The sequence below is a fragment of the Dermacentor andersoni genome, chromosome 2 (genome assembly GCF_023375885.2).
Source record: "Dermacentor andersoni chromosome 2, qqDerAnde1_hic_scaffold, whole genome shotgun sequence".
In the NCBI taxonomy this organism is placed as follows: Eukaryota; Metazoa; Arthropoda; class Arachnida; order Ixodida; family Ixodidae; genus Dermacentor; species Dermacentor andersoni.
Window position 1 is genome coordinate 229,269,386 of NC_092815.1, and position 27,747 is coordinate 229,297,132.

Sequence of the window (27,747 nt, forward strand, 5' to 3'; positions counted from 1 at the left end):
ATCAATTATAACAATAAGAAGCTGCTGCACTGCTGACTGTTGTATGTTTTCTATGGTGAAATAACCCGCTTACTACAATGCACCGACACTGCATTATCGGTTATAACGATGAAGTCTGGCTGCTGGGTGTCCGAGCCGAAAGGTAGTGAAATGCGAAATGCTTGAAAAGAAAAAAGAAAATGAGAAATTCGAGCCGCTGCATGAGGGGCTGCTGCTCCAACAGCCGCCACGCACTCATTTTCCAGCCATCTCCGCGCGGCTCTCTCCCGTCGCCCTTCCCCCCCTCCGAACACAAATGGGCTGCACCCATAGCTCTACGCCGCTCCACCCTCTGAAACACAAATGGACCATGCCAACTGCGCCACAAGCAGATTGCTTGCATGTTGCTCGCTGGCTCGTCAATCAGTGCAGTTCTGCGAACAGCTTAATTGCTCGCGTTCGTTTTTGTTGGTTGTATTGAAGTTGTTCCAAGCCAGGCGGTTTCTCAATTTCGCTTGACTTGCTGCCAAAAGGGAAGATGGCTGATCCGCCCGCTGATCATTGGCAATGCACGTTGTTACCGGTGAAAAGAAAGCACACGGCTATAGACTGTCGTCCTCACAGAAGGCACGGTATGATTCAGTCCCTCTGGGGCTTCGTTTTCACGAGGAACCTTCCGATGCACTACGCAGAGTGCTTGGATGCCTTGGAGAAGGATGTCGACAAGTTTCGCGTAAAGTATGCATGGCTGACAGACATAGGCTTTTCATGTGCAAGCCAGTGAAAAGTACGGGGCAAGATGCTTGTGGTGATCTCTCCTCAGCGTTTCTTCTGGGTTTCTCAAGCTGACAGGCTGCCGCAGCAGCCTTCTCACAATTTTTAAAAAGCTCCTTTTGGGGCCACCAATGTGATGCCTCAGCGGTGCTTGCATATCACTTGTCACCCGTGACACTTCTTTGCAGTTATAGTAGTGCCATTCCTTAACGCCGACAGCCGTGGCTTGTTACACGCGATCGGAGCGCCCAGGAAACGGTTAAACGAATGAACACAATCACCGGCTGGGCAAAGGAAGGTGCTGGGGAGGGGCACTGGCCTCCCTCCCTATATAGTTTTCTCATATCAGTTCTGCCATTCCCCTCTTTTGATTTTTTCATGCAACCCGGTTATAAAAATTATCGGTTAAAGCAATGGCATTTTTGTGGCACTTGAATATTGTTATAAGTGGGTTCGACTGTATCCTGTGGCCCCTTCCATGTAAGAAAAATCTATCAGCAGCTGTACTTATTTGCATAAAAGGTCGAATTTCTATAAAATAAAATTTCGATATAATGAAGCAAATTGCTGATATTACTGACTTCATTAGATTGAGGTTTAACTGAAGTGAAATCATGTACAATTACCCCTTGCTATATTTGGGCTAAAAAGACATGGTGTTCTCCAGACAATAAATTAAAGAGAATTAAATACTTTGTTTTACAGAGAATTTTGCTATGATGAAGTTCGTCGTAATGATGTTTAACTGTACATTGGTTCCATAGAGAATGTGGTAGTGCCACAGAGAAGTCCGAATAATCGAGCAAATCCGTAAGATTCAGCACCCGAAAAATTGGTTGATGACGGTAGCATGATGCCCTTCACAGATATCCTCACAAGTTGGGTGTGCAATCTAGAAGCCCATCCCCGTGACACACTTTGACGATGCCAGCTAGTAGCAATGAGGGGAGGGGCACCTGTGTCTTGCCAAGCAGTCGGTAAGCAGCATCCAAGCGACAGTAGTGGTCATTGTCGAACTGGACACACAGGCGTGACAGTGCCACATCAAGTTGCTCCTCAGTCATCTCCAGGGTCTCCTGCAGCTTGGCACTGAGCTCCCTGCATCCACACAGCATAGTCACACAATCACACAAGAATGCAGAACAGAGTACATTGCAAGCATACCACTGTGTTAAAACAGTGCTCTATATATAATTTGCTTTCCACAAAGGTATGTTCTTCAGGATTCCAGAGCTGTTGGCCTTCACTAAAGCACCCTACATTTCACCATAATGAAATTATGGAATTTCATATTTTCCCACTCTCCTGCACACATTGCAAAAGCAAGGAGAGCAAATGCCCTCCTTCTCTCTTCCCCACAGGGAGCCAGATGGCATCCCACAGACGGTGCAACCTCCTCTGAAAACTGGTTGTAAACGTAGACAATCACTTTACTGTGGGGCCGCACGCCAAATGGATTGCGCGAAAGAGCAAGGCATGGGTGCCGAGATCAGTGAGGACCGCTGGTAAACATCCTTGCTCCTCTTCAGTGTCATCAGGTGCCTTCCACTACATTTCAGTACAACTGAGTACATTATGTTGGCAAAAGGAATAAATGTCAACCTCTGGTGCGGTATTCTCGAGCAATCCCTTTCAGCGATTGTCTCACTTTTGCAAAATTTTGTGAGAATTAACCCGCAAGGGCCAAGAGGAGCTTGTTTCTCACGTATACCCACCTTGTGCGCATGCATCTAATATTTCTTTTTGAAAAATCTCACATAATTGAAACTTTTCCGAAAGTGATAGTCCGAGAACACATCCCCTGAACAAAGTCATCAATTGCTGATTGGTAAAGACTGTAAGGCGAACCAAGAGGCTGTGCTTGAAGTGAGTAGTCACCTACCCAACACACTGGTAGTGCCGAAAGGTGCTGGCTGCTTTGTGACACGTCAATCCCAGCTGGATTGCACCTGGGTAGTCCTCCTCCTGCAGCAAAAGAACAGAGCAGACTGTCATTAAAATGTGAGGCACATAGAGCGAGAGCTGAGCTGTGCCCAGAGACATAAGCCAAGCATTGCACACATAAGGTTATCAGCATTAAAGAATTCAATATTAGAGGGCCTTAGCATTCTATTGCAGCCTTCAGGAAGAGGTGGCGGTCACAGCCATGATTTTGTGGAGCCAACCAGCCATGGTATCAATAGTTCCTGGAAGCTGTAGTTAGATGCGGCTCCTCGGGCAAGGCATGCTAGCGTGTTCCTTATCTCGTGCTCCATGCTCGTGGACCTTCATCACCGGCACTGGAGGTGACAGTTACATCGCCACATTATCATCACTACCATTTCTGCCATGTGCCAGTTTTTTATGTGGTAGCTAAGGTCACAGCACTCATCTGTCTAGCACCGCTTAGCTGCGAAATGCTCGCAGGCGGCGGTGACATAAGCTGTCATGATAGAACAGAAGCGTAAGCTACAACTTTCTATTGTACGACATAGAAAGCATAGCAGAAAATCACATTCGCTAATCTGCTTTGTCATAGAGATGCACTTCTCACTTTGTTGCAGGCAGGGCAGACAAATTCAGTCATTTGGTGTTCATTTTCAAAACACAAGCACATTACTTGTTTGCAGAAATACGTGCACAAGATTTTGATGCCTGTTGTCACATGTAGTGTGCAGTAGAGACATACACTTTGATAGTTCCACCTAGTAAATTTATTTCCTCAAATCGTCTGCGTGATCAAGACTAATTCGGACACACGTGGAATAGTGGCAGTGTAAGATCAATAAAATTTTTCACAAGTTTCGGTCCAACATTGCATTTTGCCAAGCTTTTGCAAGGGCAGTACAGGTGACAGCTTTCACCGTGTCTGTAATATTAGCCAAGCTGCTGAAAATTACAAATTTGCATGATCACTGGTGCATTTCATACTGCACAGTATTGTCTCCGTCTGCCACAGTGGTAGCAAGAAAATTCCGGCTAGTGTCCCAGTCGTATGTTCTTCTACATAATCCCACCTAGTACAGTGCTTGCTTTTTTAAGAAAGCTTACATCTACCACAGCACTATATATGTAGTGTCTGCCTCAGATTTCGGCGACAGTTTACGTCTTTCTTTCAGCCTTTTGTTAAACAAATCAATATGGAAAATACCATTATCTTTCCTCTTGTCTGACACACCATAGATAGCAGTGATAATGACGTTGATTTGGTATTTCCTTCTTGAAGCACACTGACCTTGATCCTCCAACACCTTGCAATTCATTCCATGACAGAATTTTCTACCAGCCATTGAGCCTCTATTTCCTTTTCTTTGACTCTTTTTCCTTCCTTCAGCCTTCATTTGACTGGCAAAACACAATATTTTCTTATATGGCAAACATTAAAGCAGTGCTGTAAGCAACACACTTTGCAATAATAAATCATTAAAGCAATTTTTGCATGATTCATAATTCTATTTTGCTTCAAGGAGAAATCTATATAATTTAATACATATTTGTTAGGTGGATTACAGGACATGGCTAGCGATAGTGCGATAAAATAATGACAAAATCACCTTCACTTGATATCAGGTTAACATGCTGCATCAAAAAGGCTGATCAATGTTTCACAGCTCCTTTGCCTGAAGCAACAGCAAAGTATCAACAGTAGCCATCCTTTACTCTCAGCTGTCAGATATAAGGGAATTTTAGGCTAATTGTTTAAATTACCCTGGTAATGTCAACACTCAAGAAGCTACTAAGCCTCCATGCAAAAATATGTTCGACAGTTAATGTAGTGTGCAGGGTAACTACACTACCAATATGCTTAATGAGCACTCGGGATGTTACCAGACCGCCTCACAATGTGTGCTCCTGCACATGTTCCGCATTCTCCGGGGTATAAGTCGCACCTTTGTATAAGACACACCCCCTACTTTTAAGGATTTTCAAAGAGAACATTGGTGTATAATAAACACCTGTGTATAAAACGCACCTATTTAGCTCGGACATCATGATCAAATGTGACACTTGAATTCATTTATAACAATATTCAAGCACCAAGAAAATCCCATTGTTATAACCAGGTTGCACAAAAAATGCAGTGGGGACAAACATCCAAACATTTTATTTGATCAGCACAATGCGTTGGTGGGCTAGTTGGTGCGAATCCATGAATACTTTGCCTAGTGCAAAACAGCGCACACAAGAAAGACAACCCAGCACAAGGCGCTACTCTCAACTGACATCACTTTATTGCGTCACTACTTTATAGACAGCGGAATCTAGAAGAACATGCGCAGTTGGCACCGTGTGCAGGAACCACCAACATCCGATCACAAGACCGCACTCATGCGACGGAATAAAAAAAAAACAAATTCAGTGCTGTACAAGGTTAAGGAAGGCACACTAATGCACTGTGACCCCAATGACCGAATGAAGAATGCTTCCGATAACTCTCGGGTGGTGGTGTCACGGCTCTTTTTCAAAATCGTGGTATCACAAAACATGGGTTTGCACTTGCATATTTTACAATGCTGAGCCAAATGGGAACCTGTGCCTGTTGGTATGGATCGCTCATGTTCTCTAAGGCGCTCGTTAACACAGCTGCCTGACTGCCCTACATACACTTTGCCACATGACATAAGATTTGCCACATGGTATATAAGATTCCCTTGAGTTTGACATAATAGTTCTGCGGAAACCCGCAAGGTGGAGAGAAGTAATGAATTAAAGAAAAATTAGACATCCACCCAATTATGACAATTGCTACAAAGGAAACCCATACAGGTTCTTCAAAAGAAAAGCCTCACAGTAGAATGAAAATTCATCCTGGTCCGGGACTCGAACCCGCCTTTCCATAGCAGCCGCTCTACCATCTTAAATAACCAGGCGGCAAACTCAAACTCTTGCCTTTGCTTCGTGTTGTTGACAAGTTCGACTTCGCCCTGCCACCTGGTAGCCGCCTGGTTAGCTCAGATGGTAGAGCGGCTGCCCCGAAAAGGTGGTGGTCCCGGGTTCGAGTCCCGGACCAGGGTGAGTTTTTCTTCAACTGTGAGGCTTTTCTTTCGAGGAACCCGTATGGGTTTCCTTTGTAACAATTGCTACGACTGGGTGGATGTATCATTTTCCCTTAATTAATTACTTCTCTCCACCTTGAGGGTTTCCACAGAACTATTACGTCAAGTAAATATTATTGCTCCATAGAGTGATCCAGAATCCATGGCTGGTCCCAATCTGCCATTGGAACACACAACCTGCACTTCCATTCTGCCATTGGAATAAGATTGCTCCACACAGAGCAGAAAAACTTGATCTGGATCTACCATTGTAATTCAACATAAGACATCTTGTGCCAACCAAATGGTCAGCTGCTTTTCGGAGCAGTGAGAAGAAAGGAAAGCTGAGGAGAACTTGCAGTGCCATGGCTAATGCTGCCACCAGCACCAGCTGCGTTCAAATGTGAAACACGGCAATGATGGCAGCACATCAACAGAGCAGGAGTCCCCTTTTTGCCAGCACAACCACAGGAGTGGGTAGAGTCTCGTGACCGGCTGCTCCAATGGTGATACTGGGAGCACTCTGATCTGGAGTTCGGCAATCTGAAGGGGGCCCTTTGAATGCAGCCGGAGCACCCCTTTTTAATCATCCAATCAAGTTCGACCTTTTGGGAGCGTTCTAGAATGACCACCTGAAGATGCCATTAGTATGGGTCACACACAGTGAAGTGTGCAGTTCAGACACTGTCCACAATGTTTTATCCATAGAGTGGCACTTGCACACAGCATGCAACCATTTCATGATTCTGGCTCTGGAAAAATTCCAAGGCTGTATTTCCAGAAGCAAGAGCCAATTATCAAGTGCACTGACAAACAACATCAACCCATAACAATGCTCACCTCGAGCAGTTCCCGAAGCCTGACATCAGTTTCTTGCTGAAAAACAAAAGAAAAGAAAAAGATAAGTGTTTTCGCACTGCATTTAACTCAATATCCACGTTTTGCTGAAAAGAAGGGAAAAGAAGGCACAGACTGATTTCTTTCCAAACATACAATATTAAATTTGATAAGAACAGAAGCAATCAGCAAATATTGAGCACATTCAGACTGGCTGTTCAGAACTTATCCTCACTCCATTAGAAACCTCAGAAACAATCAACTGTGAAGTATTTAGCTAACACCACGCACATGATGTGCATTACCCATGCACTACACATACAAAGTCTTTACATTCAATTGGTTGAAAAACAGGGGGCACTCCTGCTCTAAACACTTTTGTCTTTAACCTCAGGCAACACTATGCTCATTATAAGCATGCACATAGTTTCCCATAGAGTCACTCCACATACAACGCATGTAGGTAGAGCTGAGTGCTGCGATTGTTTCCCAAGAAAGATAGCGGCAACTATGTCTCACCATAAATGTTAAAATTCTTTTCTTATAAGAAGCCACGATGCAGTGCTCAGTAATATGCCAATGTGTGATATTTATCAACTGCATTTAGCATCAGTTTCAGCAAATGCTTCATTCACTACTTGCAAAACAGTTCTGCCTGATAACCTTGACAAGAAGGCACATTTGCCTTGTCCAATGTTTCAGCTGCACCTAATTCCCAAAAATCAATTATTACAGCAGCACCAATAAAACATAACATGTGAGTACAAGACAGCAGTGTACAGTGCTGAATTCACAGCTAAATTTAATTAAAGAAATACTACACATTGTAGTTTACGAAATGGTTTAACAACTGAGACATGGACAACAGCAGCAGTGATAATGGCAACATCTTATAAAGATTTTTCCAACCATAACTTGTTATATTTTTGCATTCATGTCTAGTCATAATGAAGGAAAAGAAAGGAGCCATTACACATTTAAGCAGATCTTGTGGATTGGCAAATGCAATTTTCTTCAAAAAAATTATTCCTTAAGTTTTGTTTGCAAAATTATGATTCAACATTCTATTTTCATGTCTCAAAAAATGAAAGTGATTTTGCAACTAGAATACTCAGAAAGGTTATTCCAATTGAGGCATTATAGCTGTATGGGTTTAATTTTTTTTATTCATGCTCGGCTGATAGGGCTCATAAACAGAAGGTTTGCCCCAGATGGTGAGCTTTCCTTGTATAACAACAAGCAAGCACTAGCCTTGGCTGCGCCTACACCGGCTCATTCTCGAATTTCCACCAGTGCTCCAGCAAAGGCCATGCTTCCCACATGTGAGAAGCTGACAGACGAAAAGTTGTTACCTCGCTGAGTTCATGGCAAAAGCTCTCAACAGCAAGATTTAGGTGCTGTGCCCTAAAACAAGGTAAGCTTCACGCACTGTTGCGCAGATGGCCGTTTCTATAGCCATACTGCTGTTCAACAAAGGCCACAAAGGCTGTCAGGAGGTTTTAGGGGATTTGGGCATCCGTCCAACTAGGAGGTTCATTGCTCCGAACCACCGGACAGACCGGAGAAGAATAAAAAAAAAATGTCTTCAACACAGACAGCTGGAACTAATTTTCAACGTCACCATGCAGCAAAGAATGTCCGCATGAAGGAGAATGCTCACAAGGGTTCCGAGGACACGACCTACGCAGCGGGATAATTTTCAAGCTTTACACTTCTTTTGTAAAGATTGTCAGCCTTTGGCCAAACTTATGCAAATTGATCCTCGGCAATAGTAATAAGCAAATAACCAGATAAGATGTTGAGAAACTAAATACAAATTCAGAAATAAAATGGTCAACTTTTAACTTCTTGATAAATTACATTCAAGTTAGCTTTATTATTAATGAAAATGTATCTACAAGGAGCACCTACTCTTAATAATGATTATGTTGCTCCTGATGCCTTTGGACCAGCAGTAAAGTAGTATTTATCAATATATGTGATAATTTTATGTACTTTGGTTGAACTGCTCGAACCTGCAGCAAGTAGTCCTTTTATCCATTTTCATTTCCATCATTCTTATTATTTCTATGTTTCAATTAAAATACAGTTACTTCTGCCAATTCTACTCAGGTTAATTTGAGATTTCAGTTAATTTGATCCAGACCAAAAGTCTCGCCAGTGCTCATGCATCTCTATGGGCCCACACTTTTGTTATTTTGATGCTAAAATTGGCCTTTGCCAAATAATTCAAACTTGACTAGCAAGCATGTACGCACCTGACCCCTATGGTGACCTCGACAGCAACGCCTTTAGAGGCAGCATCTATCTTTGCGGAGCTTAGAGTACAGTCAATGTGTTGAGCATACGTCATCTCTCGTCGAAAACACCTATTTTTGACACGCCCTAGGAAGATTTTCAAGCAATCAAAGTCACAATGTCTTATTATGGTATTTAAATGATTCTAACATGCGCCTTCCTTTCGTTTTTTAAATAAAATTGGGCTGTAAGTTGCCAGTGCAGTGGAAACGGACACAAAACAAAAATTGTCTTCGCAACAGTCGCATGCTTTACTGCATAACAGTAATGTGTTAAGGCAGAGCTGACTTTAAAAACCCTGTGCCGAAGTTGACTTTAGAAACCCGATCGCCATTGTGAAACAATTTTTTTTTTTTTTTGCTAAAGAAACCGGGTGTGTGTAAGATTTCTACTTCATTTAGGAGCTTTAATGTTATTACTACATTAGTTTGCCACTTCCGACACATAGTAAGTGGGCGAGCATTTGATTCAGGGGCGTGATAGAATCGGGCCAATACTGCCAAATGAATCTGCAGTGCTTTCACTTTTTTTTCCACATCTTGTTTAATTAAACCAGCTGGATGATTTGAACAGTCATCGGTCCCTTCTGGGTCGAATCAACGAAAGTAGACTGTAACAGTTGATTGGTGCTATTCTTTTTATGGCTTCATCATCTGTTGCCTTTGTATGGCTGTAACTAACAAACATTGGACTTCTGAGTTCCCCTTATTTTTCATGGCCAAACGCTGAACTCAGCATTTCAAGGTGCTGCCATCCCGATTCCTGGTCACATATACGTTTCCAGTATTCCATAAACAGCAATGCGTGTATGAACAAGCTGTTTATGTCTGTTGCCCTGCTATTAATATTTCTTTACAGTTTTGCCTTGAGCGTGTAGTACACAACTAACTTAACTGAAAAGCTTTGTTAAATTGTATACCACTCTGTTGACGTATTCTTTGTGCACTGATGATAGCAAATATCTTTGATATATTTGTCGTAATACCGCTCTCGCATATCACTGCCTTCTGTTTTGAAGAGTCAAAGGCCAGTCAACTTTATCAGTTTAACTTATTCCTTTGGCCTGTCCACTTCCTGTACTTAAAGTATAAGCTGGAATATAAGTCAAGATATTTTGCTGAAGAAAGCAGACTAAAGTCACCCTCATCTTTTATAGCAGTCTTTAGAAGAATGTGAATCATTGTCTGGCCACTTAAGGTGTGTATGTTGGCAAATGCATAGCCCAAGCCACATCGATATCTAATTGTGATTGCTAGCATATTTTGTTGTTGCTGTGTCTTGTGTTCACTCTTCTAATCCATCTCATGTGTGATTTGTTTGTTATTTATTTCCTGTCTGGTGAGCAATGAGCAGTGGCATGTGGAGAGTTTTCAGTGGCGTTCAAGACACAAGTTGTAGACTTCGCCGATGCGAACGACAACATGGCCACTCAGTGCCGCCAGCTTGGCATTTCTGAAAAAAAGCCTGTAATGTTGGAGGACACAAAGGAATACTGTTGACATGCAACCCACGTAAAACATCATTTTGTGGGTACCATGCAGAGCAACCCCGGTTTGAGGGCACAATTGCTTACATTGTGCGGTAGCTTCTTGCACGCTCGCTATCAGTGATAGTGCCATTGTGAAAATCAGTGTGTTTTGGTGATTTTATTTTGCAATCTTTTTTTTTTTTTCACTTCAAAGTAGGGGTTCGGCATTACTCCCGCTTGACCTATATTCCGGTTTATACAGTATGCACATTTGATATTGAATAAACTTTGACCTGATTTGTAAAAAAAGAGAAAGGACTTGTTGTCCCCTCCCACTGACCAGAGCCTTGATCAGGTGCAGGGAGCGCAACAAGCCCAACAGCTGCTGACGCCTGCGGCAGGCAGCCAGGAGGCCCAGGCTGGACACCGTCAGCTCGTGCTGGCTGCATGCCAGGCTCCTGTGGAGCAGCACCAGAAAACAGTCGTGACACAAGTAAGCTAATCGGCCCGAACACTCGGACGGCTTTCACGAATTGTCCCTTAAAATAGTAACTGAACTATCGTCAATGTTACCGCTTGAAGGCTCAATTATTATGTTACTTAAAAAGTGTAACTTATTGTGAGTGATAAATTAACTGGGTTATAGTACACACAAGCTTGCTCAAAATTTTTTTGAATCGGAAAAGCAGGTAATGAGTAACCAAGACAACTAACCTACACGCTTTCAATACAGGAAGAAATGACTAAAACTGTATGAACATTACTGATAGTACTCTGTTTTCCTGTCATCATAGGCTACCATATGCAACAGGTGGCTACAAGTACAGAATGCTTGACCAGTCAGAACAACTGGGAACTAGTACTTTACTCTATAAAAAATATTTTAGAATACTGCCTCAAAATCTACAATACAAATTTTCAATCTTGCACTTTTGCTCCTCAGTGACTCACCCACTCGAGTTATACAATCACCTCTAAGCTGCAAGATCCTTTGTGTTATCACTAATGTTTCACTTAGTGCCTCGCTTGAATTGCATTTGCATGGTCTGCTGTGCATTTGTGCCTGCAAATTCTTATCAAACACATGAAATTCCCTGGAGGTATGCTAAAATGTTAATACTGGCTATTCAAAGTATGCAATTTATATCAATCATTCTATCTTGTGTTTACTACACACATTCAATGGAATCTGCATCAATTCTTTATTCTTTATTCAGTGAGTGCCCCGCTTTGCCTATAAGGCGTTACAGCAGGGGGGTTATAGACTTAAATAAAACACTTCATCTATACAGCACACTTGCATCTCTTGCAGCCAGTTCCAATCTCTCATAGTCATCGCAAAGAAGGAATTATAAAACATAGTTGTCCTTGCACGGTACCCTTTCACTTTGTGTTGGTGGTCATTTCGACTGGATATGTAATTAGATTTATCAAAGTAGTTATTAGAAGCGATTCCAGTGTTACCATGAATAACAGAAAAGAAAAACTTCAACCACAGTTTTTTTTCTGCACAAAGAAAGCGATTCCCAACCCAATTCCGTTTTCATCGCGGTACAGCTGTCTGTCCGCTTGTATCACCCTAAAACAAACGGTGCAGCTCTATTCTGAATTTTTTCAAGCTTATCTATAGACCTGGCCTGCATCGAGTCCCATATAGTGCATGCATACTCCAAAATCGGCCTAATACATGTGAGGTAAGCTGTGTTCTTTAAATTCTGGGGTGCCCATATTAGGTTCCACTGGATAAAGTTAAGAGCCCTTGCTGCTTTACCAACAACATAATCAATATTGGCATTCCATGAACAATTATGCGATAAAACAACACGAAGATACTTGCATGTTGGTTTCGTAGTAATCACATACATATTTATAGTGTAAGCCGTTTCTATTTGTTTCTTTTTTTGGAAACACACATGTGCACACACCTTTTTTTATTCAACATCATTTGCCACTTCTGGCACCACCTTGTAATACGATCCAAATCGTCCTGCAAAGAAACGCCGTCATTTGCGTTTCTAATCTGCCGATATAAAACACAATCGTCGGCAAATAAATGTATGCGCGACGAAATACCCACATAAATATAATTAACAAAAGTAAGGAATAAGAGCGGTCCAAGGACGAAGTCTTGAGGCATGCCTGATGAGACACCAACATAGTATGAACACTTCCCATTTAAAAGCACGTATTGACGCCTGTCAAACAAGTAATTGGTTATCCAAGTTAATACATTCTGGTCAAAATTTAGAATCTACAGTGTGACGAGGAGAAGGGAGTGCGACATGGTGTCGAAGGCCTTTTAAAAATCTAAAAACACACAATCTGTTTGCCCACCCTCGTCAACATTGGAAGCCAGCTCATGAAAGAACTCTACAAGTTACATGGTACAAGAAAAGCCCTTGCGAAAACCGTGCTGCTAATTTATAGGAACATTATTACCTGTAAGATGGGTTAATATGTGCTTAAATCGGATATGTTCAAAAAGTTTACACGATATTGTTACGGAAGGATGAATGAAGAGAGAGAGGAAGAAGAAGATTGCGAGACGCTGGCTGCTGCGTGGGGTTACTAGCCAGCCATTTTAACCACATTGACACTGCTTGTATATACCTTGTAAATACAGTCTTATATTCCCAACATCCCCGTAACATATTGGTGGGAGGTGCAGGGTATCACGGCTGGAAATGGAGCTCCGCAGTGGACGTCGCATCACCGTCCTCGCCATGAATGACGGTGAGCAGTTAGGATCAATGTCGTTGTCGTCTCTGATGTCACCACCACATGCTACGTCGCTGTCGCGTTCGGTTGTGGTTGTGCAACCCAAGGATCCCGGAACTTTCCGCAGGACTGATGGCGGCGACGTTGAAGAGTGGATGGCTATGTATGAATGTGTGAGTGGAATCAACAGATGGGACCCTATGCTTATGCTAGCTGACCTGTTGTTCTACCTAAGAGGCACAGCAAAGGTGTGGTTGGAAAACCATGAAGAGGAGCTGACCAGATGGGACACGTACAAAGAGAAGTTAACAGAGTTGTTTGGCAAACCAGCCGGCCGTAATGTTGCCGCAAAGCAGAAACTGGCCTCTCGTGCCCAATCCCCCACATAGCCCTATGTTTTGTATATCCAGGACGTTCTGGCGTTTTGTCGTAAAGCTGATCACGACATGACAGAAGCTGAGAAGGTAGGGCATGTGCTCAAGGGAATTGCTGATCTGCAAGGGAATTGCTGATCTGAACGCCTTTAATCTGCTCATGTGTAAAAGCTGCTCTACAGTTGATGCTATCATCAAAGAGTGCCTACAATTCGAGCAGGCCAAAAGACGACGCGTCCTGCACCCATTCACTAGACTTCCCAGTGCTGCCGCAACGTCGATGTGTGAAGGTCAGCCCGCACAGCAGCATGCGTTGGCACCAGAGGACGTGGTGCAAATCGTTCGACGTGAAGTGGACGTGATGGTGCCTGCAGCTTTCTGTTCGCGTAGACCTGCTACTACCTCTTTTTAAGTTCCCCTCACGCAAGCTATCGTTCGACAGGAATTTGAAAAGTTTGGCCTACATTCTGTCTGTGCTGTCGCCAACCCCAGAGTCAGGCAAGTGTCAATTCGGGCACCGTCAGATTACCGTCTTTTGGGACACCTCGTTGACGCATCCAGTGTCCAACCAGATCTGGAAAAAGTTCGCACTGTACGCAGTTTCCCTATGCCACGTTGTGCTTCTGACATGCGCTGCTTCGTCGGGCTGTGTTCTTACTTTCGCTGTTTCGTCAAAAACTTCGCTGACGTTGCTCGGCTTTTGACAGATCTAAAGAAGAACACGCCGTTCTCATGGGGCCCTGAGCAAGCTCACGCGTTCGCTGCTCTCATTGGGTTTCTGACCACCCCTCCCACACTTGCCCACTTTGATCCATCTGCACCGACTGAAGTCCACACTGACGCAAGCGGCCACGGCATCGGCGCTGTTCTCGCCCAACAGCGGAATGGCACCGAGTGCGTAATAGCTTACACCAGCCGCTTGCTGTCACCTGCCGAGAGAAATTACTCTATCACCGAGTGGGAGTGCTTGCTTTAGCTTGGGATGTTGCCAAGTTCCGGCCATATTTGTATGGCTGCACATTTTTGGTGGTTACAGACCACCACGCCCTCTGCTGGCTGTCTTCACTCCAGGACCACAGGACCACTTGGTCGCTGGGCTTTGCAGCTCCAGGAATTTTCATTTAGTGTCCATTACAAGACTGGGTAACTCCACAAGGATGCTGACTGCCTCTCACGTCCCCTAGTGGATCCTCCCGATCCTGTTGCACATGATCCGGTGACCTGCGTGATGGCTTTGACTGACATGACCGACATGCGCGCTGAACAACAATGCATCGCATCCTTACAGTCCATCATCGTCAGAGTGCAATCTGGCAGCATCTGGTGCCGCATGTTCGTGCTGCACGACGGCATCCTCTACCGCCGCAATATCAACCCTGACCGCCCTGAGTTGCTCTTTGTCCTTCCTCATCATCTGCGATCCGTCGTTCTCAAACAACTTCACGATGCGCCGACGGCGGGACACCTTGGAGTTTTGTGTAAATACGACCGCGTACGAAGCCGGTTCTTCTGGCTGGGTCTCTACAGCTCTGTGCGTCATTATGTCGCAACTTGCGAATTGTGTCAGCACCGGAAGAAACCTCTCCTGCCACCTGTCGGCCGACTCCATCCAATTTAAGTTCCCTCTGAACCATTCTTTCACGTAGACCTTGACCTGCTTGACCCTTTTCCGACGACGACTAGAGGGATTAAGTGGATCGCTGTCGCTACTGATTACGTGACACCCTACGCGATAACAAAGGCGCTGCCGACTAGTTGTGCAACAGACGTCGCTGATTTTCTCCTTCACGACGTCATTCTTCAGCACGGTGCACCTCGACAGTTACTTACAGACCACGGCCGCTCATTCTTGTCTCGAGTTGTGGACAACCTCCTCCGTCCGCTCTTGTGCCCCTGAGCTCAAGCTGTTCGCCACCTACCACCCACAAACGAACGGTCTTATGGAACGTCTCAACCGAAAACTCACAGAGATGCTGTCGATGTACGTTTCCAACGATGACCGCGACTGGGACGCCACACTGGCCCATGTGACGTTCGTGTATAACTCGTCCTGGCATGACACCGCAGGATATTCACCCTTTTATCTTTTGTATGGTCGCGACCCCACTTTGTCCTTTGACACCATCCTACGGTACCTTCATGCCCCGCATCGCCATTGAGTACGCTCGTGAAGTTATCGATTGCGCCCACATGGTGCATCAAGTTGCTCGATCTCGCTTATTAGCCTCGCAGCATCTGCAAAAAGAGCATTACGACCGGTGCCATCGCGATGTTCAGTTCGCCCCAGGTGCTTGGGTGCTGCTTTGGTCACCATGTCGTCGGGTCGGCCTCTCCCAGAAGCTTCTCTCTCGCTATGCAGGGCCTTATGAAGTCCTACGTCAAGTTGACGACGTCAATTACGAGATCACGCTGTTACAGTTTCATCCATTCTCAAGTCCACTGCCTGTTGATGTCGCGCACATTTCGTGGCTGAAGCCATACTTCGTTCGCAGTTCTTCGCCTACCATGCGCCGAGACGGCGCTTCAGCACCCGGGGGTCCTGTTACGGAAGGATGAATGAAGAGAGAGAGGAAGAAGAAGATCGCGAGACGCTGGCTGCTGTGTGGGGTTACTAGTCAGCCATTTTAACCACATTGACTCCGCTTGTATATACCTTGTAAATACAGCCTTATATCCCCAACATCCCCGTAACAATATTGATGTTAATGAAATGGGCCGGTAATTTGTTACATTCTTTTTTTAGCCCCCCTTATGAACCAGAACAACATTTCGCAATCATCGGGTAAAGTGCCTGTTGAAAGGGACTTCGTGCAAATTATATAAGGGTAAAGCGAAATGGGCATAGCACATCGCTTCAGTACATGAGGAGAGATACCACCAGGACCAACTGCTTTGGATTCGTCTTGGCTTTCAAGAAGAGAATGTATACCGCGAACACTCAGTTCCACTGGCGGCATCAGTGGAAACGTGCTTGGGTACGGTTGGGAAGGAGCATCATGCTTGGGTAAAAACACGGATTGGAAATACATATTTAAACATGCGGCTTTAGCTTCCTCATCGACTATAACCGCATCAGTAAAATTCAGTTCGCTGACTCCAACATTATCAGATCTGCACTCCTTGATATAATGCCAGAACAAGCTGGGATTAGTTTTAATTTTATTATTGAGCTCCTCGAAATATCTCTTTTGCTTTTTCCACACTTGATCTAATTATTTAATTTAATTATAGGGTTTTACGTGCCAAAACCACTTTCTGATTATGAGGCACGCCGTAGTGGAGGACTCCGGAAATTTCGACCACCTGGGGTTCTTTTAACGTGCACCTAAATCTCATACTTGATTTATACTGCTTCGTTAATGCTTGTAATTCTTTCGCGTGCTCACTGCTTCCAGTTTTCTTTAATTTATGGAAAACTCGTCGCTTTTTCTTCATTTCTTTCAATATACCTGTCGTCATCCATGGCTTCTCGCATTTATTAACCTTGCCTGCTTGTATCGCAGGTATGTACTTATACACAAGGGCTAACACCTTATCCCTAAACTTAAACCATAAATCGTTTACACTATCGTTTTCAGCAAGGCACTCAAACACGGGCAAATGATCTTCTAGCTTTTGAGCTATGCTTGAGTAGTAACCCTTGCTGAACAAAAAAACCTTTCTTGTTGCACAACTTAGGGTTCTTCTACTTTAATTTTTAATGTCTGCAACAACTGCCATGTGGTCACTGATACCTGGAATAACACTGACATTTTTCACCAAACTGGGGGGAATTTGAGAACACAAGTTCTAGAACGTTATTATTTCTAGTTGGGCAAGTAACAAACTAAATAAGACCAAAATTGTCAATTATATTTTTTATTTCTATGTTTACACGACACCCAGTGCTGCTTACACATATTCCATCCCGCCATTGTAAGTCTGGCAAGTTAAAATCACCAGCACGAATAAAAGGTCTGCTTGAAACTTCCGAGATAATTTCATTCAGCGATTGAAGAGTATTGTAGTCCGAGTTCGGTGGTTGGTAAAATGCACCTATGGCGAACGAAGAATTATCATACAGGGTAACTGCGCACCAAACAGATTCGACATCACACGGGATGTCTAAAGTGGCAGATTTCAGAGAACTTCGCACAAGTAAAAATACACATGTCCCCATGGCTCGGCGTATCTCTACGATATGCGACAAATTCGCTCGGAAACACTTCACGATCACCGATGTCACGGTTCAGCCGCAACAGAGCTCATGATTAACGCAATGTTATGACCTACCTAAGCATTTATTGCCTACAAAGGCAAATACATTGACAATAGAATTCGACATAGACTGCCGCAAGATGCTGAGCTCTGGCAAGTACCGTCAGAGCACATTGGGCAGTGTTTGCATAACCAATCAAAATGCCAGCCACTTGGGCTTAGAGAAAAACTGAACATTTCCAACAGCAATTGATGCATGCCTCCATTAGCACTTGTTGATATACTCAGCCAGACTGTCCTTAGCGCACTTGCTATGTGAGGGCAGGCTTTTCATTGCTCGAACGAGAGATCTAATAAAAAAAAAAACGAACAGCCCACCTACGACCTCGGATGCACACAGAGCAGGCCTCATCAAGACTGTCCTGCAGCTCCGTGACTCGCTGGAGCTCTAGCGTATACCAGGACTGGTTCTGCAGGATCAGGTCTGATACTCGCTTGGACACCTGTAACGACATCAACATGACATGACACGACATCAAGGTACAGAATACACCGTTGCAGCAGCGCAAAGTCTACACATATGAGATTGGTCAGTTTCTAAGTGAGCACTGGCCTATGTATCAGTGAGAGATCACGAGAACCCAACAAGTTGTGTAATCAAGTGCAGTCACAAGGAATCCTTGCTGTGCATTGCACTAGATGTGATTGTAGAGCGTTATTTGACCAAGATACCAAGACCAAGTGTTGGCGAGTGAAACTCACAGAAGCAAGCGAGAGATAATTGAGGCTTATAGCATGTTATCTGGTGCATTGACATGTGCATCAGCGCTCTATCTGTAGCAATAAGTGACAAGGAAATTTCACTGCGAGAACTAGACGAATAAACCAGTAGTAAGAAGTACTCATTATAAAAAAGCATGCTTACTATCATGAAATGACGCTATCATGAAAAGCACCGGTAGCGGGGAACAAATGCTTCGTCTACCTCTTGCTCCAGCAGGTCATTGAAGCTTGAGATTACGCAACCTTCAACACTAAACGTGTGGGAAGACAGCTTACATGATGCCACATCGTCTTGGCATGCCCACTCTTTGCACATGCGGCACATTACCTCTAAAGCAGGGTGCGCAGCTGCGTATGCACTCAGCCGCACTTACAGCCATGCAGCCACGGCCGAGACGCATGCCAGAAATTGCGACGCGCACCAACTTACCCACCTCCTCCCTGCCCCACTTCTCGCGTGCGCTTCTAGAGTTACCGCAAGCTCACTCCCCTCCCCTTCTTTTCCTTAGGTCACGCAGGGAGGTAGCACTCGTGCGTGAAGTCACCATCTTTCTTTGTCACCAGCGTACACTTTCACTCGCACCTAAAGCACGAAGTGTGCGGGTATGATAGGATCTTATCGCACTTGGATTTCATACGAAACATGATGCGGCTCCACTTTCGCAGTCGCTTTGGTCGCACCGCGCATGATACGAGAAGTGCTTTCGCAAGCAACCGTTTATAACTCAATCATTTGACCACCTGCGTCTGTGGGAGTTTCCATTCATTGTCTCGGCATTCCTTTGTGGCAGAAGCGAAATTTCGTTATATTGAAATCACATACAAACACACTTGGTTATGTTGAGGTTGTAATTACATGGTGTTCTATGGACAAAAGGCTATTAAGAATTAAATACCTAGGTATATCGAGAATTTTGTTATATTGAAGTTGGTTAAATCGAGGTTTAATTGCACACACACGCGCGTGCACACACACACGCGCACACACGCACACGCACGCATACACACGCACACAGACACACAGTGAAACCTCAACGTAATGAAGTCTGTAAAATCAGCAATTTAGTTCATTATATGGAAATTTGACCTCTTATGCAAAGAAGAACAGTAGCTGACGGATTTTTGCTACAAGGAAGGGGCTGCAAAATTTTTGCAGCCCGGGGAATCAGAAAGAAAAATACAAATTTGGATGAGAAATAACTTCATTTTGTAGAATTTGTGAGTCGGTGACAAAAGTTATGGTTTCATGCCATGTCAATGATATCATCACATCAGCAGCACAAAATGAAGCCAGCCAAGCTTTCGTACTACTCCACCTTTGCGACTGATAGTGCTTCCCGTAGAGGGCGACACTGTAATGAAAAGTGCTGGCAACGGGGATTGAATACTTTGTCTGCCTCTTGCTAAAATGCGTCTTCGAAACTAGAGATTATGCGACCTCCAGCACTGAAAGCCTAGGAAGAAAGCGCGTGACGTCATGCCACCTCAGCTCTCCCAGTGCCTGCATACACAGAACATTAGCTCTAAAACAGATATAGTAAGCATTTGTTATTGTTTTCTTGATGCCCTCTATAATTCAACATTCAATTAAGTAGGACATTTTTTTTAGGACCTGTGAGATCCGGATTAACAAGGTTTTACTGTATTTGGCTCACAGTTCACTGTTGCCTCCCCACAGATTGGCAACATTTTCTTATTAAGTTCAAAAAAGGTTTCAGGGCCTTTAAGGTAAGTAATCACTGTTGAACTTTACCTAAATTGGTCTTTGACCGCTCAGAAGTTTAATTAACACATTTTACTCCATCACTCTGTCTTGCCAATGGATGTTTTCGCACTGCAGATCTGAGCAACATATTGAAAGACCGACTGGTATACTATAGTATAAAACTGGATACCAACCTTGAGCATGACACATGTGAAACATTCTTGATTTCTTAAAATGACCACTGTTTCGTCAAGAACGCAATACGATGTCCAATAAGCACAGGGCTAATAGTAAGCCTCGTCAGTCAATTTAACAACTACCAGCCATGCTACGAATATTGCCACTATCACAGCTAATTTGCAATTATGCTTTGCGGACACAAGTTTCCCAAACAAACTTGGATCCTTGAACTACTTTGTTGCATTACTCCCTATGTCTGTCACTTCGCAGTGCCAGTTTCTGCAAATGGGAAGTGGTGCAGCATGTACAGAGGGATAATTCAATGTGGCTGAACCTGTAAAAATAAAAAAGCAGTATACCAGCCTAGCCAGAGTGCTTCTTCGAGGGCCAAGTAGAGCCGGTTACTATATTAGCGCAAGCTCTTGGGCCAGTTGGCGCATGGTGAACTTGAAAAATGGGTACCAGCAAAACACAAAGGACGCGCACACAAGGAAAAGGCGTCTTGGGAGGAGTTGAAGATGTGCATGCGTCGAAGGTTATGTGCGGCAATGTGAATTCGAATAAGGTACAGTTGAAAGTCCAGCATCCATCTGTGTCTAACGCCTTTTCCTTGTGCGCACATCCTTTGTGTTTCGCTGGTGCCCCTTTTTCAAGTCCGGTTACTAAAGCTTGTGATACGTGGAATTTGAGAAAATGCTGAATTCTCGTAATGTCTGGGCCCACAGCCTTGATTTCAAAGCACCTATCCATAGTAGTTCTTGTGCCCTACACAGTGATTTATTCAATTAGAAGTGCCATGTTTCAGCAGAGCTGAAATTCACATTTGCCGAGGAAGAAGCTACTTGTAATCTTTCATGGCAGACTGCACATGTGACTGCTGCCTTTTTAATTCCAATAAAAGGTTCTTGCAATACTACTGGCCATTGGGCAAGCTTTGCATACAGTCCCTACCACAACTGCCACTATCCCCTACTGTGAGTTGCCTTAAACACTGGTGGTAAAAATGTTGTGTGCACTCAAAGAAACAGTTCCCACAAGTACTGACCACTGCCAGTTGTCTGCGGAGGACTTTACGCACTAGCTGGATGGCAGCCAGGTCCAGTTCTTCAGGCAGCTTCTGGAAAGAGGAACCAGGGGGCATCAGCAACATTCACAACAGCAGTTGAGATAAGCAAGAGACGGTTAGAGTATTGGCAGAAAAAAAAGCAGGGAGGAGGTGGAGCCGAGTTTGTTACAGGTATAGGTAGCTGTACAATATAGAGATAGATGTTCTAATCAGGAGACATTATATAAAGCAGAGATAGGCAAAATACTAGAATGCAATAGATGTCGTAAAACCTGATTAGCTCAAGCAGGCTCAGCACTGATTGGCAGCCACCCTGTTTCAAAGGGGATGCCATTAGAAATCGTCATCATTCACAATGAAAATTTAGGTGCACGAAGTGCCACAATTCATTTCAAGGATATTGGTCAAGCTAGGGGTTCGAACACACAGAAATTATGCAATAGTTTTATACTCATTGAGTCGTTATTAGGTGCAGCACATCTTGCATCTGCTTCTCAATCCACACTCCATTGATGAAATTGATTTGAAAAGCTACAGGGCATATCTATAATAACAAAATAGGCTCCGCTGTTATGAGGACCAGACCACATACTCGGAATACTATTCACATATTCAGAACATGCACTCACTTCGCCGCCATTATTCACTGCTGCATCTGTAATTTGCCAACAAGAAATGTCAATCCTTTTACATACTCTCCACGGCAGCGGCTATGGCACACACAAGAAAAAGGCATATTGGGAGGAGTTGAAGATGTGCATGCGTCGGAGGTTATGTGCGGCAATGTGAATTCGAATAAAGTACAGTTGAAAGTCCAGCTGCTGGGCTCAAGGTCATGGTTTCAATGCTCGCCATGGCAACCGCATTTCGATCGCAGTGAAATAATGCTTGTGTACATAGATTTACCTGAACGTTAAAGAACTCCAGGAGGTAAAAATTGATCTGAGGTCCCCCACTACAAAGTATTTTATAATCATATTGTGGTTTTGGCACGTGAAACCCTAGAATATAATCAATTTTTTTCCCTTTTTATCTGCCTTCCAGCTTGATTCACAGACACACCATTGGTTGGCATGGCGTACTGGTCGCTACAGGACCTTTCAGTTGACATTCTCCCGAAAGGGAAGAATTGTCATCCGCCTGAATGTAGCATGACCGAGCCTCCTGGTTAGCTCACATGGTAAAGCGAACACCCCAGAAAGGCATTGGTCCCGGGTTCGAATGCCAGACCAGGCGAATTTTTCTTCCACTGCTAAGTGTTCTGAGAAACTCGTATGGGTTTCCCTTGTAGCTTCATGCTACATTCGCATGGATGACAATTTTTCCCTTTCATGGTACCTCCTCTACTTTGTGGGATTACGCATAACTGATGTGCCATGACATTCTCCCAATGCGAACTATTGAAAAAGAAAACTTGGCAACATAGTTACAAGTATCTGAAACAACAGAACCTTGCAGTGGGTGCACCAGGCTACTCTGCCTACAAAACATGCCCTTACACAACATGGCTGCACCTTCTAACCAAAGAATGTGCCTGCCCACATGATGTTTATGTAAGCATGTCACATAAATGTTTTTTCTTGTTTCTCAAATGGAAAAAATTCTTCTGCACTTGTGGTTGCAGCCAGTCCACACAATTATCATTATGTCTGCTATCATCTTGTTTGCTCTTACAGAAGAGCATCTTGCTTTAGTGGTTTTCTGAGTTCACATGAAGCATCATAATGCAACCCCACTTTTCATGTTTGCCTAATCAGATGTGAAAGTGTTGCCAAAAGTTTGTCAGTTGCATTCCTTAATCAAGAGTGAAAGTAAGTGTTGAGAGCATCAGCTGGGCCTGCTTGGCTGCAAAGAAAGGTACACATCACTGAAAATCTGCTAGTTGCATTACTGACTTGATCAAAACAGAAAGCGGATGTGTTTTCTTTTTCTCCATGTGGCTGTGTTGAACTTGCCAACCCTTTATATAGCGAACCAGTCGGCTGGCCCATTGTTTGTTCTTTAACCCTTTGAGGGTCAATGACGTAAATATACGGCGCCGCGAACGAAGCCCAAAACGGTCGATGCCGTATATTTACGGTGCCGTCTGTATGTTTAAAAAGTGCACCGATTTCCTAACTTTTTCTTTTCTATAATGTGCTGACACTATGTGGAAATACAGGCAATTCTTTTCACGCACCTCCCTCTCTCAGTTTTCGCTGCATGGTTTGTTATAGCGCTAGTTCGCTCCTGCGCGTCTATATAGTACTGCTCCCACATTGGCGCGCGTGCGGGTGGGTGGCGGTTTGGGTTTTGTTCCGTGGGCTGTTTCGGCTTTATGCGCTTGCAAAACTGATGGCTATCTCGTTACTAATTGTTCAAAGTGCAACCGCTTGTTTCTCGCTCGTTTAGTGCTCAAGGGGGTGCGCATAGGAAGGATGCCGCCATGCATGCATTTCCGTTGCTTCTTTTTAATGGAAATTAATGAAAATGAATTGCCTCTGGTTGGTGATTAGATAAAGATTAGGGGAAGTTTGTCACACATTGTGCTTTTTTTCATGGGCACACAACCACACAGTTTTCTTGAGTGTGCACACCTGTGCAGTTCGATTACGCTATGGATGTACATATTAGTGTAAGAGCAGGAACATTTGAGTCATGCAAAATAGTCTCGTGTGCGCACTTTCAAAGCCTTGAACTATAACAATGAATCAAATTTTCAATTCTTATAAGTTTATTTCCTTTTTTATTGTTGTTATTCATGAATGAAGAGTACACACATACCAATGCAAAATATTTTTTTTTCTCACTTTACGGTAACCCTAAAAAAATTACAGTGAATTTTTTTCAAAATAAGTCCTTAAGAAGAACTGCAATCTGCAATAAAAAGAATCGACCCTGGGAGGTCGCATATGGTGAAACAAATCGACCCTCAAAGGGCTAAACAACTGAAATGAAATAACGCTTTAGCTAAAATGGCTATAAATGAGTTAGCATACTTAATGCAAAGCAATCTTGGTGAAGCTAACGGGCTGGTAATTGCTCATTTTTTAAAATAATAGCCTTAAACAACATGTCCGTAGATGACACGGACACCCAATGGCTGGTGGATGTAACAAATATCCGAAACAATGACCTGTCATATTTTCAGTGTGCTGCAGGCCATGCCCAGTCACCATGCTGGTTCTCATCATTCTGTGTTCTACATCATTTCGAGGGAGTGCAAGTGGCAACGTTTTTAATGTGCTTGCATTTGGTACTTCATGCACTTTCCGGGGGATATCTATGTACCATATTTGCATATAAACAATGCGACCACAAATATAATGTGAAGAGGGACTTTCGGCAGAGTGCACACACACACACACACACACACACACAGTCGCCGACTGATTTTTCGACATCATGGGGCGAGAAAAACAGCCCAAGAAACTCGTTCACCCAAAAGAATTAAATTTATTAGGCTTAGGGTGGCTTAAGAAAAATATCTAATAATGCCCTGCCTTGCACTATGCTTGAAGTGACCAGATTTGCTTTGATCTGCGCAACACTCCTAAAAGTGTTTGCACCCTTTGGGGCGTATCTTGACCCACAACAGTAATCATCATCTGTCTTGCCCGCATTACCTTTGTTTAATGCTGCAAGCCCATACTTCCAAGTCATGAACGGCATGCGCATTATCAGTGGGACATAGCCTTCTTGACAAGAAAGCAGCGAGCACAGCGTTTTCAAGAAAGGAAACGCAAGTAAGGCAGATGACGATTATTGTTGTGGGACAAATATACACCCCAAAGGGTGGAACTGTTTTAAAGGGACCCTGAAACCATTTTGATGATTCTGTACAAAAGTATTGAGTCATTATGGCAGGTGCTGTTGATCATTAATTGATGCACCTAAGTGGGACTCCACATAAAGTGTGCAATTTATTATAAGGTGTTAAAAATGTGCATCGCTACCGATCGCAGCACACCACTTGGCTGACTTTTCATCCGCCCCTGACCACGTGACGCAAGGTGACCATATGATGCCAGTAGGCAGAGCTACCTGATTGGCTGCCCAGGGCACATCTATTTATTGCAAACAAATGTTGTTTGTAATACGCCATGCACAAAACACCGACAACGCTGCCTGTCATCAAGGCTGCAAAGCGCAGGCGAGCTTGGGCGAGCACTGTTCCCGTTAGTGACTATACACCATTTTTTTCGTAGGTGCCGCCATATTGTGAACGCAGTGGCGCCGCCTATAGGGAGCGCCATACTGGCTTGGGTGAAAGCGGTGTTTTGCATGGCAAGTATACGCTCGGCGGTAGGTTCTGGCATTTGTTTTCACGGTCGTGCGGTCTGTTTAGTATGAAGAGCGTCTTCTACGTGGTAAACGGTTCTGTAGGACGTGCTGAAGTGGTTTAAGGCATCATGGCCAGAGTTTCTGCTGGCGTTGAGGTGGACGGAACACGCAGCGCGATGTGTGTGCGTATATTTGAGCCTACAAGCAGCCTCAGAGATTAATTGTGTATTTCTGAATGTTCCATTCACTAATGTGACCTTATTGCAGTATTATCCTCTATTTCAAAGCTGCGGTTTAGGAGCCATGAAACATACGCGATGATCGTAACAGCGTGGGTACTGTTCTGCTATGATAGGAGCTGTGATATTACACTTTAACAAGCGTTCAAACTGTTTGCTGCAGGTTACATTGTGTGACTACTTGGTTAGATGAATGAGGTTTTCGCCCCTGAATAAAATAGTTTTGGCAAGTAATAGCAGCATACCTTACAGTCTGAATTAAGCTTGTCCAGCAAAGGGACTGTTTATGAACTGCGCGAGCGTCCTAAGCAGTGGTAGGTGCTGGATTACAGATAATTTGTTCTATATACCGCATGGTCCATACATACGGCATCAGTGGTTATATATCTATAAACGTTGTGCGGCGTGACTATGCGAGGTCATGTTACGGCGTTAGCCCGTTTTCTCTTGCTTTTTAGAGAAAGAGGATGATAACCGAATTTTTTGGGGGGTTGTGTTCGTTCCGTTCTGTACAACACACTCACATGTATTACAGAAACTTTGTCCTCAAAAATAGCCATCGAATTCTTTTTATACGATACCTCTCATATATTATGGCTGTATACAGGCCAAAAAAGCAATGCCGAACCGCACAGCTTACTTATGTAGCGTGCTGGTTCACCAACTGCAGTGATTGCTCTGTTGAGCAGCACCATCGGCCTCATGCAAGAAGGCTAGCGCAGACATATAGTAATTTCAAGCCCACTAGACTTCAAATGCGCGAGAACGATGCCAGTGTATCACAAATATTTGATAGCGCCTGCCGCTTAGATGTTTCGTGGTTGCTTTAGGTTGGCCGTGCACGAGCATGCGCTCTTATGTTTTACTCCCTACGCCAAGCGATCAGACAGTGAGCTGATTTATCATTTAATGCTGGTAATACAGAGACACCGGGTTTCTTTGTTGAATTAAAACCGATATTAGCAAAATAGTTCACAACACATACACACACTGTGACTGATAATGTGCGTACACCACGACTGATAAAGCGTGCCACATTTTTGCGTCCCCAAGACATATTTACGCCTACTGTAGTTACCGATACTCCGAAAGCCTTCCCTGACGACCTTATATGAACGGACATGGCAAAAAAATTTCACAACGTATGATCTAAAACATCTCGAAATCGTTCTGTACCCCGCAACAGCAATACTTTCAAGCAGCGCTGCGACGGATCGCCCAAGCCAGAGAGGAGGAAAGGCTCTCTGAGCACCATATCCTCCTCACCCGATGAAAATGTCTATACGCGTGCTGTGATGTTTTCATTCTTGATCGTAATTTAATCCTTCTGTCAGCCTTTGGCGATGTCTTGAAGCAACTGTTGCGTAGTTGGGCGCTTTAACATGTGCGAAAACTCGTCAGGCACACACTTAGTTTCCGGTGCTGCTTCGCGAGCAAGAGCGACGGCGACAGTGGATCATGGCTGTTCGACAGAGAACATAAGCAATGGCGCTTTGTTTACTGCAGTTTTAGAGCGATCACTGTGTATTTATTTTTTTCTCAATGTCGCTGCACCTTTAGCGAGCGCTTCCATGTTTACACTTATATGAGATTGTTAGATTATGGTGTTTTACTTGCCAAAACCACGATATGATTATGAGGCACGCTGTAATGGGGACTCTGGAAATGTGGACCACCTGGAGTTCTTTAACGTGCACCTGAATCTACGTACACAGGTGCTTTTGCATTTAGCCCCCATCGGCCATTTTGGCCACTGTGGCCAAAATTTGATCCTGCGGCCTGGTGCTTAGCATCCCAATACCATGGACACTAAGCAACCATGGCAGGTCGTTTAAACTCGGTCGCCTCATC

The 27,747-nt window shown here is 44.0% G+C and overlaps 1 protein-coding gene across 1 annotated transcript in view; it reads right to left on the reverse strand.

Annotated features, from left to right (window-relative positions):
• Positions 1 to 27,747, reverse strand: part of Vps50 (vacuolar protein sorting 50) — a 171,998-nt gene that overhangs the window by 117,692 nt on the left and 26,559 nt on the right. The window contains exons 4-9 of the mRNA XM_050186790.3: positions 21,374 to 21,445; positions 18,039 to 18,163; positions 10,712 to 10,829; positions 6,609 to 6,644; positions 2,636 to 2,718; positions 1,710 to 1,851 (exon numbers count right to left, since the gene is read on the reverse strand). Of these exons, the coding sequence (XP_050042747.1) occupies positions 1,710 to 1,851; positions 2,636 to 2,718; positions 6,609 to 6,644; positions 10,712 to 10,829; positions 18,039 to 18,163; positions 21,374 to 21,445 (576 nt within the window). The remainder of the gene's footprint in view (positions 1 to 1,709; positions 1,852 to 2,635; positions 2,719 to 6,608; positions 6,645 to 10,711; positions 10,830 to 18,038; positions 18,164 to 21,373; positions 21,446 to 27,747) is intronic.